This window comes from Nipponia nippon, unplaced genomic scaffold (genome assembly GCF_047370975.1).
Source record: "Nipponia nippon isolate SJK-2023a ecotype South Korea unplaced genomic scaffold, ASM4737097v1 scaffold_13, whole genome shotgun sequence".
Taxonomy (NCBI): domain Eukaryota; kingdom Metazoa; phylum Chordata; class Aves; order Pelecaniformes; family Threskiornithidae; genus Nipponia; species Nipponia nippon.
Window position 1 is genome coordinate 181,193 of NW_028262324.1, and position 13,314 is coordinate 194,506.

The 13,314-nt window shown below is 53.5% G+C and overlaps 1 protein-coding gene across 1 annotated transcript in view; it reads right to left on the minus strand.

The window, feature by feature from the left end:
• The window catches only part of LOC104020015 (fer-1-like protein 4), a 40,841-nt gene that overhangs the window by 24,166 nt on the left and 3,361 nt on the right, over positions 1-13,314 (minus strand). The window contains exons 4-18 of the mRNA XM_087749326.1: positions 10,543-10,634; positions 9,890-9,931; positions 9,618-9,779; positions 9,267-9,327; positions 7,866-7,997; positions 7,641-7,703; positions 6,516-6,600; positions 6,081-6,240; positions 5,681-5,864; positions 4,718-4,904; positions 4,142-4,506; positions 3,384-3,492; positions 2,446-2,644; positions 985-1,105; positions 289-389 (exon numbers count right to left, since the gene is read on the minus strand). Coding sequence (XP_087605452.1) covers positions 289-389; positions 985-1,105; positions 2,446-2,644; positions 3,384-3,492; positions 4,142-4,506; positions 4,718-4,904; positions 5,681-5,864; positions 6,081-6,240; positions 6,516-6,600; positions 7,641-7,703; positions 7,866-7,997; positions 9,267-9,327; positions 9,618-9,779; positions 9,890-9,931; positions 10,543-10,634 — 2,063 coding nt within the window. The remainder of the gene's footprint in view (positions 1-288; positions 390-984; positions 1,106-2,445; positions 2,645-3,383; positions 3,493-4,141; positions 4,507-4,717; positions 4,905-5,680; positions 5,865-6,080; positions 6,241-6,515; positions 6,601-7,640; positions 7,704-7,865; positions 7,998-9,266; positions 9,328-9,617; positions 9,780-9,889; positions 9,932-10,542; positions 10,635-13,314) is intronic.

Genomic DNA, 13,314 nt, shown 5'->3' on the forward strand with positions numbered 1-13,314 from the left:
AACACTAGTCTCTTGTCTGCATGATTGAGCAGAGTGAATGTTAGTTAGCTCCCTAACATTTAGGAAACACCCAGAAGTCCAGAAACATCGAGGCTGCAGTCTGTAACCCTGTGCTTCCCAGAACTGGGGTCTCCTCTCCAAGCTTGAAGAGCCCCAGGTCATCCTGGTTTCCTTCCGCTCATCCACCTCAAGAGGATGAGAGATCAGGCTGCACACAGCCCAGGCAGAACATGATACGACCTCCTAACCTGAAAACAAGAAACCTTAGGAAATCAGGGACATGCTAACCTGCATCCAGCTACAAATTCCTCCAGCACCTCTCGGAGCCGCTCTTCTGCTTTAGCCTTTCGCCTTCTCATCAGCTTCTCCATGTCGTCCAGCCCCTGCTCCTATGGGGAGAGCACAATGTTCAGGGAGCTTGTACCTAGCTGCGGGGTCAGAGTGAAACATTGCAAGGATTTTTGCCACAAATGGCTTGTGCCCTTCTGTGGAGCTGAGGATTGTGAGAGTGCTGCAGGTCAGCGCTGTGCTGCCAGGGACTCTGGAGCCTGGGGATAACCTTAACACTGGTTGTTACAACACCTTGTGTCTCAGTCCTTGAGCAGCCACTGAAACACACTGGCAGGCTCCACTTTCAGATTTCTAAGCCCAGAAGGGAAAGACAAGGCCCTGGGCAGAGACTGCACCCCGCTGACGACAGCCCGAGGCTGAGAGTCTGCTTGCAGCAGCATCTCCCCAGTGCACACGCAGCTAAGGAGCGGCAGCAGAGGAGCTTTTTGTCACAGACATAGTGTCACTCACACCACCAGAAGACACCACCAGACCCCACATGTCTAAAGAGCAGGTGGGACTGAGCCCTGCAAGAGACATGGACTTGCATGGGGGGTGAGGATGTTTAAGGCAAATGTCTCACAGAGCAACTGCATGTGCTACAAGGAAAGCACACCAGGAAGGACCGTGCCACAGACATCCTGAACACGCTACCAGGCGCTCTGCCAGCTTGACAATCCAGTTGGAAATGCAGAGTCTCCAGGTGTGATCCTCCCAGTAGCTCCACACGTACTCGCAGGGTTTCTCATGCATCATGGGCAGGTAGCTGTATGACCTAAGGGCAGCAGGCACAGGAGGTTACGGCTGCTGTTTGCAGAAAGCACATGCTATGTCACAATGCAGCGCTTGCACACCCAGTGCAGGGAGCAGTGTCTGGGCTCTGTCCTCGCAGAGAACCGGCTGTTTTGGGCCCTGCACCACAGACATGGATGCAAGCTGCTGGATCTGCCCTTTGCCATCCCAAACTAGCGCACAGGGTTTCTAGCAGAGAGAGCAGCACATGCCCAGACAAATGCAGCTGATGAGAGCTGCCAAGATTTCTTGCTGTTGTGGGACTGAGTAGTAGCAGGCACAGGGCTCACAATGCAAGCACCAAGACATTGCCAGGCCTGTGGGACAAACTAGGCAGCATTCCCAGAGGAAACATATCATCAGAAGAGCTTGTGTATGTGTCTCACCTGTCCAACATAGGACAGCATTTTCCAGATTACTCCTCTCCTTCCTCCTCACTGGAATCAAGCCCTTAGGATGCTGCTTGTTAACCAGAAAAGGGACTGTTGTTATTGATGGGTAACAGTTTCCCCGGGACCCTGTCCTTGGCCACCTGCACACATCAAGCAGACACCATAGGGCCTTGTCGTGGTTTAATCCCAGCCAGCAACTAGGCACCACACAGCCGCTCACTCACTCCCCCCCAGTGGGATGGGGAGAGAATCAGAAGAGTAAAAGTGAGAAAACTCATGGGCTGAGATAAAGACAGTTTAATGGGTAAAGCAAAAGCCGCGCGCACAAGCAAAGCAAAGCAAGGAATTCATTCACTACTTCCCGTCGGCAGGCAGGTGTTCAGCCATCCTCAGGAAAGCAGGGCTCCATCACGCGTAACGGTTACTTGGGAAGACAAACGCCATCACGCCCAATGTCCCCCCCTTCCTTCTTCTTCCCCCAGCTTATATACTGAGCATGACGTCATATGGTATGGAATAGCCCTTTGGCCGGTCTAGGTCAGCTGTCCTAGCTATGCTCCCTCCCAGCTTCTTGTGCACCTGGCAGAGCACAAGAAGCTGAAAAGTCCTTGACTAGTGTAAACTCTGCTCAGCAAGAACCAAAACATCAGTGCGTTATCAACATTATTCTCATCCTAAATCCAAAACACAGCGCTCTACCAGCTACTAAGAAGAAAACTAACTCTATCCCAGCTGAAACCAGGACAGGCCTGTAGGGTTAATGGGCAATGGCAGCCAGCTAGGCCATGGCAAGCTGCAGGGTTGCAAAAAGGAGAAGCACCTGCATAGGAGTCGCATTGCTGAGCCGACCTCTAATAACATCTGGAATAACCAACCTGGGAAGCTGGGGCAGGACCTGGGCAGGTGGGAAAGAAGGACGAAGAAGACTCACCTGTCATACTCCATGGGCTCCGGTCTCTGGCTCTTCGTCACTGACTTGTTCAGTGCTGCTGAAGCTGAGGCCAGGACTTCAACATCTAGCTCACCATCTGAACCAGGGTCCAGCAAAGGCTGCTTTTCTTCTTTCACTTCTCCCTTTTCCACTTTTCTCCACGCTTTGGTCACCACCTCTTCAGCTTTGCCATAGTTTCCTTGAAGTTAAGCATTAAACAGTAAACAGATAAGTGGGCTCACTTTGCAAGTTTACTAGCTTGCAAAATCAGAGTGCAATCATCCTGCCAAGAGAAGCATATGGGCATGCAGTGCTTTTGGAACTAGCAGTTCAGTAGCATCCAACCATCAGAGCATCACACAGACAAGCAGGGGGTCTGACAGGGACCCGGGCAATTGCAAGGAAGTCCTTGTGTATGCCTTCAAGTTCCACCAGCTCCACCAAGTGCCTGCTAACTGCCATCTACACCCCTACACTGGGGTCAGTAGCAGTCACTCAGGAAGACTTACCAGCATCCAGCTTAGCAGGCAGGGGCTTGGACCTGCTCTCCTACTATTGTTTCCTCATCACCCGCTGTCACAGCCCCTCAGCACCACATGGCCAACCCCAGTATCCCAGCTTCCCCTTCTTGCTCCCAAACCCTTCTACCTCTTTTCACCCCCACTTCCCAAGAGAGCTTCAACCACTCTCCCCAAACAGGCAGTTCAGACAAATACTGCAAATCTTCAATCCCATAGGAGGGCATCCAGACTTTTAAGGTAATTAAAGCACTGTGCACACTCCCTGGCCTCATCCCCTGCCCTTCCTGAGTTCCTGTTTCGGAGGCATGAGCTGTACAAGGGCTGGCACCTTACGACCACAGTGCTGACTTGAGCTGTCAGTGGGAGATTTGCACTGTTCCCATCGTTTCTGGACATGGGGCCCTGGGGAATACCCACCTATAGAGACTTCAAAGCTGACAGGCTTGGAGCTGAGAGATGAGTCCATCATAGTGGCTTCAAAGAAGGCAGCGAAGAGGAGGAATTCCTCCTTCCTCCCCAACGCATTCTAAGCAAGGAGACAGAAATCAGCCCGAGTGCCTTGTATGCCAAAACACTGCCTCAGCAGAAATTCAGAGAGCACCAGGGCACAGCCAGTGCCTGCCAGCCCTCCCAAGGGACATCAGTGGCACGCTGCTGAGGTCACCACTTCTGGGCTGCCAGACGCAGGACAAGTTTTCTCGGAAATCCTGGGGGGTTGGTGCAGAGCCAGGGCTTTGGCTGATGCTTGTGTGAAGCCACTGACCAGGTTTGCAGGCTAAGGGATGGCTACTGTACCAACACAGCTGCATCTTGCCTGCCTTTCCCAGACCAAGTGGATACCCAGAGCCAGCTAACAGCTCCCTGGCTCCAGGGGAGAAAAAGTACATGCTGGCAGCTGTGCCCTGGGAATAACACCCACATGAGAGTCCTCCCTGTGCCAGGAAGGCAGCACATGTGGGGATGCTCCAGCCTTAATGTGGGAGGCAGTTTTGTGGCTGCAGGTGTGGCCTCAGCCCTTTCAGAGGCTGAGAGCACTCTGAATGGCCCAGCAATGGGCAGGCTGGGTTTGCTCCAGCACTGTTACACCAGGAAATGATCCCACTGCCTCCTCCCCATCAGGCCTGTGCATGCCGCGGGCCGGCATGGGTCAGCCACACCAGCATGGCAGGACTCACCTCAGGGAGTGGATGAAGCTCTTCCACCTCCACAGTGACCTCCCCAGGCTGCTCGACCTCCTGAGAGCCCCCAGCCTCCTCCTCTCCTGGCAGCTGGCTCAGTTCTTTGGCTCTCTCTTTGGATTTCTTACTTTTCTTCTTCAGCTTCAGTTTGCATAGGGCACCTTTCGTCTTGTCCCCAGGCTTCCTCTCTGCCACACTGGGGCTGCTGAAGATCTCTACCGTGATGGCCATAAGGATGCGCCCGCGGTAGAAGATCCCCTCGCCCATGCCCTCGTTGAGGTCCTTGTGGATGTCCCGCAGAGCTGAGTTCTGGGGGGAGCCATACAGGTTCACCCAGGCTGGGCCAAACATGGGGTTAAAGCCTGCAGCGACAGGGACAGGGTCTAATTACACCACAGGGTGCTGCTGCAGAGAGACCTTCCCCCAAGAAGACAGCCCAGGACACAGGGATGTGAGCATGCTTTGGCCATTCCTGCTTCCCACCTTCAGGAGACCACCATGCCCGAGCAGAGGGTGCATGGCATGGGGCTGCCCAGGACAACCTGCCCCAGGGGCAGCTGTGCCAGACCTCACCATTCCTGCTAGGGTCTGAGATCTGCTGCAGGTCAATGTAGTGTGTAGCGATGGCCACGTCACCGACATTAGCATCATCCAGCACCTGGACTTTTATCTTCCTGGCCAGAGGCGGGAACATCTCGATGAAGCTGATCTGCTCATTCCACTCAGGCTCGGTGGTATTGGTCTCCACTGACGTTTCCCCCTGGGAAGGAGAAAGTGTGAAAGCCACACAGGCCCAGCCAGTGGCCAGAGCAAGGGATGCCGCAGAGCCTCTCTGGAAGTGGCATGTCCTCCTGTCCCACCTGCAGACAGTGCTGGGCAAGCTCTGGAGGTGGCAGTGTCCCTGCTCCTGCCACTATCCCATCAATTTCTCTCTGTGCTTCATCAAGGGGGGCTGTCTCACGGCCCTGGCTGTGCTCTGCACAGCCAAGGGGAACACCGGAAGCAAGTAGGCAGCACCACCAGACCCAGAGGTGTTACAGGGTCCCCTGGGAGCACCCCCAGGCACACCAGGCTGCCCAGGGACTGATTCTCATCTTAATGGACATCACAGGACCAGAAACCCTGGCCTTAGGTGCAGGAAAAGGGCCACTAGCTCAGTAAACTCTCCCAAGGGTGTCAGGCTGAGTCCAGCCTGCCACAGAGGACTTCTGCTCCAGGATTTATTTGACCCTCTCCCTACATTTAGGGATATGAAATCTCTGCCTGCACAGCCTGTAGCTCAGCCAGTGGCTGTCCCCCATGCAGCTCTCTGCAGAGACAAAAGTCCCATAAGAGGCTTCTCATCCAGACACCACACATCCACAGCCACACAGCTCAGGCCACTGCCAAAGACAGCAAGACTTGGGCTCTCCCAGCCTCTCTCTGGTGGGATTGCTGTGTCCCATGAAGGCTCCTGGCAGCATCAGCCCAGTGCATGCTGCTGCACAGCCAAAGGAGGATCAGCCTGGCCCCACGCAGACCCCCTGGCAGACTTACCTGCTGCCCGCAGAACGAGACCTGCACATATGGGTCGATAAAGACTTTTTTATCCCCTATGATCTTGGAAAAACCACCCATGATGCCCGCACTCATGCTGGGCAGGCCCTCGGCACGATACAGCTTGATGCAGATCCTGGCCCACGGTCTCTCTGCAGGGACTCTCTTAGGCAGCAGCAGGTTCCTGAAAGACAAATTCATGTTCTGGCTCTCTCCTGGAGCTCAGGAAACACGATGCTGGGAAATGCCCTGACTGCAGAAGGTTTGGATCCTGCTCCACCACAGGTCTCTTTCCCTGGGTCTTTCCCCTTCAGAAGGGGGAAAAATGGGGCAAAAAAGGTAGCGTGAAGAGACACGTGACTGTTTTCCCCAGGGCCATGCAAGACTGCACTGAACTTACCTTTCAATATCCTCATCCCGGCTGCTGGAGGAGGTGGGAAGGGAGCCCACAACGTCCCCGCGTGCAGTGACGGAGATGTTGCACTTCACAAAGCCTTTCACACCTGACCGGGTGTCCGTGGGGTCACTGATAACAGCCCACTTCTGGAAAAACCTGTGATCTGAGAGGGAAGGGAAGGAGTTCCCTGTGAAGAGCCCAGGTTACCATTTCCCATCCCAACTATGTGTGCACAAAGATTGCCCTGACCCTGCCTCTGAAGGTGCAGGAGGTGTCACCAGCCCTCAGACAGCTGGGAGGAGAAGCAAGTGCTGGTCCTCATGCGAACTAAGCGCTTTAAAGACAGGGCGCTCACCAGACCCAGCAGAGCATGAAGGAAACATCAGTTTCAGACAATGCCGGGGTCAGGGAGCAGGTACACAGTGCAGTTGGTTATACCTGGCTGGCTGTACACCGTCACAACATCCATCTTAAACGTTCCTATGCATGTTCCCAGGAATGGTATCTTCTTTGAGTGAAAAACCTGCAGACAGCACAAATCCCCCTGAGCACCAAGAGACATGGGCAGCCAGGTGACACATCCAGACACCTCTGAGGAGGACAGGACTGCTAGGAGATGCCTGTTCCAACACACAGCTCGGGCAGCGGTTGCAAGCTCCTCATACACATTGACCCATCTGAACTAGCCCTGGGGCAAACCCATTCCTACCCAACCATTCCTACCCAACCATTCCTACAAAGCCCACCAGCCCATAGCCCTCAGTCAAACCTGGGCCAAGGCAAATTCACGTGCAACCAATTCAGCTTCTTCTGTCAGCCTCAGATGAGCCAAACCCCTACGACAGACCAAGGCCAGATCTGCTTTCCCGCAAGGGATCCTATGTCCATATCCTGCTGGGTCATGGCAGAGCCATTCCTCCCCCAGGCTAATGTCTCTCCCAAAACCCAAGCCTTGATCCGTGCTTGCTGAACCCACACCAGCAGAAGAGACGTGCAGCCTTTCACAGGGAAAGCGCTGGAGATTGTGTGGCAAAGGAGATGCTGGCTGGGTTTAGCTACCTTCAGAAAAGTCCCATGTCTTGGAGAAGCCCCTGCGCTTTGGGCCAGAGGATTTTTGAAGACTGCTCTCTGCCTGCCTGGGCTTTTCTACAAGCACAAATCACTGCTGAGCTCCCCTCACACCAGTCATTTACCTCCACAACCTGCAGGATGAGGCTCCAGGGTAAAGGGCAGCAAGGAATCGCCCCCAAAACAGCAGGGCAGCAAGGCAACGGGCAAGAAAATGCCCCAGAGGCCCCACTTCAGTCACTGGATGCAGAGAAAACCTGACACAGAGGAGGTGGGAAGGCAGCACTGCCCAGTGCTGGCTCAGAGTGGGGCTGGGTCTCTGCCCCACTGTGTCTGCAGGAAGGTCCTTTGGCCTCTCTGCAGGGCAGGTGCCTCTGGCTGGAAAACCTGCCTGGTACTGGTACCCTTGATTTGCCCATCACTTCCAGCGTCCACATCCAGAAGTATTGGGCTGCATCAGTTACCAACGAAGAATACAGAGGAGGACATACTTACCGAGATCTCTATGAGTCTGTGGAATAAAATGTCCTTTGGCTCATGGAATTCGAACAAAAAATACTGAAAGAGAAGAGCAAGACAGCTGAGCCCCGGGCTCCCAATATGGCCCCACAAGCGCTTCTGCCTGAGAGCACCTGCATCCCGAACATCCCCTGCAAGGATGGCCTCAGCCACTTGAAACACCAGTAGGCCAAGGACAGAGCCTCTGTCCATATCACATACTTCGTTGTAGAAGGGGCAGTTTGTTGACTTCTGTGTCGCTGTGTGCCTCTTCTCTTCTCCAACCTTGACTACCACAAAGGGGTTAATGTTCACCCCCACCAGCTTCTGTGCTTCAATGATATTAATCCCAACCTAAGAAAATGTGGGAGAAAACCCTCGGATCAGCACTCTCCTCGTTTCTAGCTCCATCTTGAGTTTGTTTTGGCAATACCAGTGCACAAATGTGCAGGGCCCTCTTGCCACAGGGGTGGATGCTTGGGGCAGGCAAGAGCATGGCTGCTGAAATCTGCTATAGCCAGGACAAACCAAAATGGTATTTGAGATATTTGTTTCTTTCAGACAAGCAAGGAAATGAAGTGTTAAATCCTCTTTGACAAGAGCAGCCTCCCCAGTGGCACTGTCCCGGCAGCGGCACTGTCCCCACTCAGTCCTTGATCCCAAGGGGATGCAAACCCACTGCTCCTACATGGTGGGGTGCACAGAGCATCTTGGAGAAGATGCTCTTTGTATCTTCTGTCAGTATTTCTCTTTGAATCCTACTGAGATAGACACCATTGGAAAGACTGGAATGCGGCTGTCTCATTTGTCGCAACTGGTTGTGGGTCTAAGACATGGGAGAAATGTTCTCATGTTTGCTCTCAGTACAAGCAACTAGGCAGTTGTTAAGGTGAAGAATAACAGCTTCAAGAAAAGGATGGTAGGAAGTTCCATCCCCCACAAAAGCTTCCTGCTTGGTGGATAGGACCCAGCCCTGAAAGGCAGGAGACCCAAATGAGAGTCCATGTTTACTTAGAACCAGGAAAGGATTTAAATGCATAGCCAGGCTGGGAGACCTGCCCTGAAATCTGCAGGGCAAAAGATGGGACTGAACTCCACTTCCAAACTTCACAGTGGTTTCAAATAAACCTGATATCAGAGCATCGGCTAGAGCCACAGCTTCATACCAGCCTCCTGGCATCTCCAAGAAAGCCTCTGCAGCAGCCCTCCACCCCCAGCCATGTCCCAGAGATGTCCCTGGGGGTCCAGGCAAGGCCCTGGGGAAGCTGGCAGGCACCAGCCCTGCCTGGGTGCTCTCCAAAGCTCTGCTCAGGAGTGTTTTGCAGTGGCACATGTGGTTGTCAGGCTGATTCCCTTCTCCTGTACATCCATAGCTAACTACATGGCCTGAAAAGAAATTCTGCTCTGGGCTGACTGATGTTGGAGCCAGCACTCATGGGTGCAGTTCGTTCAGGGAATCTCACACCTTGCCCAAGGAAGCCACACAAAACAAGAAGGCATCTTCATGCTAGAGGCCTCACCAGGGTACGTGGCAACTGGAGAAGCCCAGGCCTGCAGCAAGGCAGTGAGACTGGCTGTGGGGCCAGAGGCAGCTGTAGGGACGCGCGCCCAATGCTGCAGTACCTGGAAGCTCTGTGGGGTTGGGGTGGCAAAGAGGTCCCGTGCGGAGCAAAGTCTGGAGCGGCTGCACAGAAAAACAATCCGGGTGAGCAGGTCTCTTCATCTACATGGACCTGAGCAAGCCCCCCACCAATGGGGGCAATGCAAACCCTGGCAAACAATGGATCCTTGCCCTCGGAAGGAGCAGATCCCCAACAGTCCCTGTTTGGGGCCATTAGAGATTGAAGGTCTCTGACATTTTTCAAAAGCAAAATGCCAAGAGATGCAGGATTCCCCCAGAAATCACCCCGTGAGCTGGCACTTTCCACCCCAGTGCCCAAGTAGGGGCAAGAGAGAAGAGCACACCACGGATACCTCTTCACAGGGCTGAAGACAATGCCCAATATCTCCATCTCGGACACATCACAGAAATCTTCCTCCTCCTCTTCCTCATCAGTCTCCAGGCCTTTCGCCAGCTTCCTGCCCAGTGCGGCGGCCCTCCTGTCCAGTTCGCTCGCCCTCAGCCCCTCAGCTGCCCTGCAAACCCCCTGCCACATCACATGCCACATCCTCAGTCCTGATGAGCGGGTTGTGCGCTCTCCTCCTCCCAGGAGGGTGAGCTGATACACTTAAGTAGGGCTACTTACTCCAGGTCCTCAAATCCAGGATTGCGGATGATTAACTCCGAACTGTAAGAAAAACAGATGCTTTGCTGAAAAAAAACAAGCGTGTTGCAGCTGTTCACTGATCCATTTAAGTAACAGTGCCACAGTCATGCTCCTGCTTGGCTCTTGGCAGGGACATGAGCATCCTCCTAAGCGATGCTTTTCCACTGTGCACCCTGTGTGCCTGCTGCTTTGCTTCTGGCACTCCAGAAGCAACACTCCCCAGACCTTGCTGCTGCCTGTCATCCTATCTGCCCAGACACCTGCATCTCTCCTGGCTTTGGGCACCACCTGTGTGCAGGATGCCTGGGATTGCTACAGTCCAAAGCCATGCTCTCTGCAACTTTGCAGCCACAGTATCTTGCTCCCAGTCAGCCAGGAAGGCTGCAGAAATGCTCTCAAGTCTGAAAGGACTCCCAGGGTGCAGTGGGTTGTTGCAGTCACGGGGTCTTTGTTGAATACAAGGTATTTTCTTTCTAAGATCCCTGCTCACTTATTGCTGCTGTAGAGCAGAGATGCATTAGCCTGGCCAGAGGTGGAGAGTAAATGAAGCTGGATTGCATCCCAAAGGCTGCCACTGGCAAAGGCAGCTGTACAAGCTGCCCAGAAATTTGCTCCTCCCAGGATTTCGGTACCTGTCTTTCATCTGACAGACAAAGTCCTCTTCAGCCCAGGTCCCAGCTGAGCCATCTGGAGGCTGGTAGCGCAAATCCAACTCAATGTAGATCTACAAACAGAAAACAAAACTGCCTGAGAGCTTGGCAGTCACAAAGCAACTGTAGAAATGTCACAGAAAAGGGGAAGGGGAGCGTGGAAGAAAAAAAGAAGTGAGATGCTTGTGGAGAGGAAGGGCACAACCCCACAAGAAGCCTATTTATACCATACTTTCCTCATCTGCCTCCATCAACAAGCTAGAGCTAACCAAACTCCCTCCCCTACAGCTTCCCAAACTCCAGGATTCACTGAATAAAAGCTGGCTCAAGTTTCCAAATCTAAAATATACCATGGAGAAGCCCCTGAGAGCCATCTTGGGGCACTTTTGACAAGGAAAGCGCGGAGACACCTGCAGCAGAGCAAACTAATACGCAGGGGTTTGGAGCAGTCTCTCTGTGGGAGGCGCAAGACAGCTGTCAGAGCATCCCCAGGCATGACAGCTTGGTGTAAAACACCACAGAAGCCATAAGCACATCCAGAGTCTGCATCAGAAGAGACATTGACTTAGTGTTAGTGACGAAGAAGGACAGCCAGAGAAGTACCGGGCACGTTGAGTATCAGCACAGCCAGCACAGACCACTTGGTCTGCAGGTGACCAGCCTGATTTCAAACCAACACAAACACGCAAGAATTTCCCAGCAGAGGCCAAAATCACAGCCATGGAGGTGGTCACTTCTCAGTAGGCTGAAGGGGATGTACAATCTGGGTTCATAGCTCAGTCCCTGGAAAACACACGTTTCTGGGAGGAGAAGTACAGCCCAAGAAAGCGGTAGTACAGTGGCTGGGAAAGACAGCAGCAAAGGTTGGATGGATGCAGAAGCCAGAGATAAAGCTGGGTGAATAGCTGAGGCTCTGAAAAAAAACCCCTTCAAACCACCAGGAGAAAAAAGGGGTGCAAATAACTCAAGTCCCTGAGAAGAACAGGACTTGGAATAGCAGGAAGGGCTTTGTTCCCACTTTGCTAAAGGAGCAGTGGTTGAAATAGCCTCTCTCCCTTGGAGATGTGTCTCTTCCCAGCTGAGCTGAGGGAGAGGGTCTCAGGCTGCTCTTGGATGGGCATCCAGTCTTGCCTGCCCTATTTCTGTATCCCACAGCCCTTGTGCAGCCAGGGCTGCACAATCAAAAACCAACCTGGCAAAACCAGTTTTTTGGTTTTTTGGTTGGAGCAGCTCATCAGCGTGAGTGCTGCTGTTAGCACAAGGGAATCATAGAATCATGGAATCGTTTAGGTTAGAAAAGACCTTTAAGATCATCAAGTCCAACTGTTAACCTAACACTGCCAAATCCATCACTAAACCATGCCCCTAAGCACCACATCTATACGTGTTTTAAATACCTCCAGGGGTGGGGACTCAACCACTTCCCTGGGTAGCCTGCTCCACTGCCTGACCACCCTTTCAGTGAAGAAATTTTTCTTAATATCTGATCTAAACCTGCCTTGGTATAACTTGGGGCCATTTCCTCCTGTCTTGTTGCTTGTTACTTGGGAGAAGAGACTGACCCCCACCTCGCTACAACCTCATTTCAGACAGTTGTAGAGAGCAATAAGGTCTCCCCTCAGCCTCCTCTTCTCCAGACTAAACAACCCCAGCTCCCTCAGCCACTCCTCATAAGACTTGTTCTCTAGACCATTCACCAGCTTTGTTGCCTTTCTCTGGACATGCTCCAGCACCTCAATGCCCTTCTTGTAGTGAGGGGCCCAAAACTGAACACAGTATTCGAGGTGCAGCCTCAGCAGTGCCGAGTACAGGGGGATGATCAGGGCCCTGGTCCTGCTGGCCACACTATTTCTGATACAAGCCAGGATGCTGCTGGCCTTCTTGGCCACCTGGGCACACTGCCAGCTTATATTCAGCTGGCTGTCGACCAACACCCCCAGGTCCTTTTCTGCCAGGCAGCTCTCCAGCCACTCTTCCCCAAGCCTATAGCATTGCATGGGGCTGTTGCGACCCAAGTGCAGGACCTGGCACTGAGCCTTGTTGAACCTCATACAATTGGCCTCAGCCCATTGAGGCCTCTGTAGAGGCAGCCAGGGACAAAGGATTGGGCTGCAGAGCAGTTCTGACCTTACAGTGGCATAAGTACCCCTAGCTCGGTCCCCTCAAACCAGCGCGAACATGGAGTGCTGCTGAAGGGTCAGTCTAGTCCCTGTCCCTACGTGGGCATGAACGTTTACGCAGTGAGCTGCATCGAGCTAAAAACCATCCTGGAAATGCTTGGTTTCCACCAAGACCTGCTCCCTGATCCAGCCAGCTCGGCAACATGGGAAAGATGTGCCTGTGCCACTCAGGCTCACGGTCTGGTGGCCACAGAGCTGCATCGCACATGTCACTGCGGGGGTGAGTCAGGCTGCCCGTGGGAAGGGCAAACAGTGGCACAGCACATCACAGGGCTGTCCGCCTCTCCTCCTCCTGGCCCTGCTCACAGCCCTGGCACTGAGCCCTGGTTGCCCAGCACTTGCTGAACCATGCCTGCACACCCAGCCAGCAGGAAACAGTTCATTTTTGGGTCGTGTTCATTTCCCACTGGCGCAAAGGGCCCAGTGAGCCCTGGTGCTGGGGTGGGAAGGGAGCAAGACCCACAGCACAGAACAGAGGGGCAGACAGGCATCAGAGGCATTCACGGTGCCCCGGATCATCGTTAAGCCATTCGGTTAGCACTGGTGTTTAACCCAAAAGCTCACCGGCAGTCTC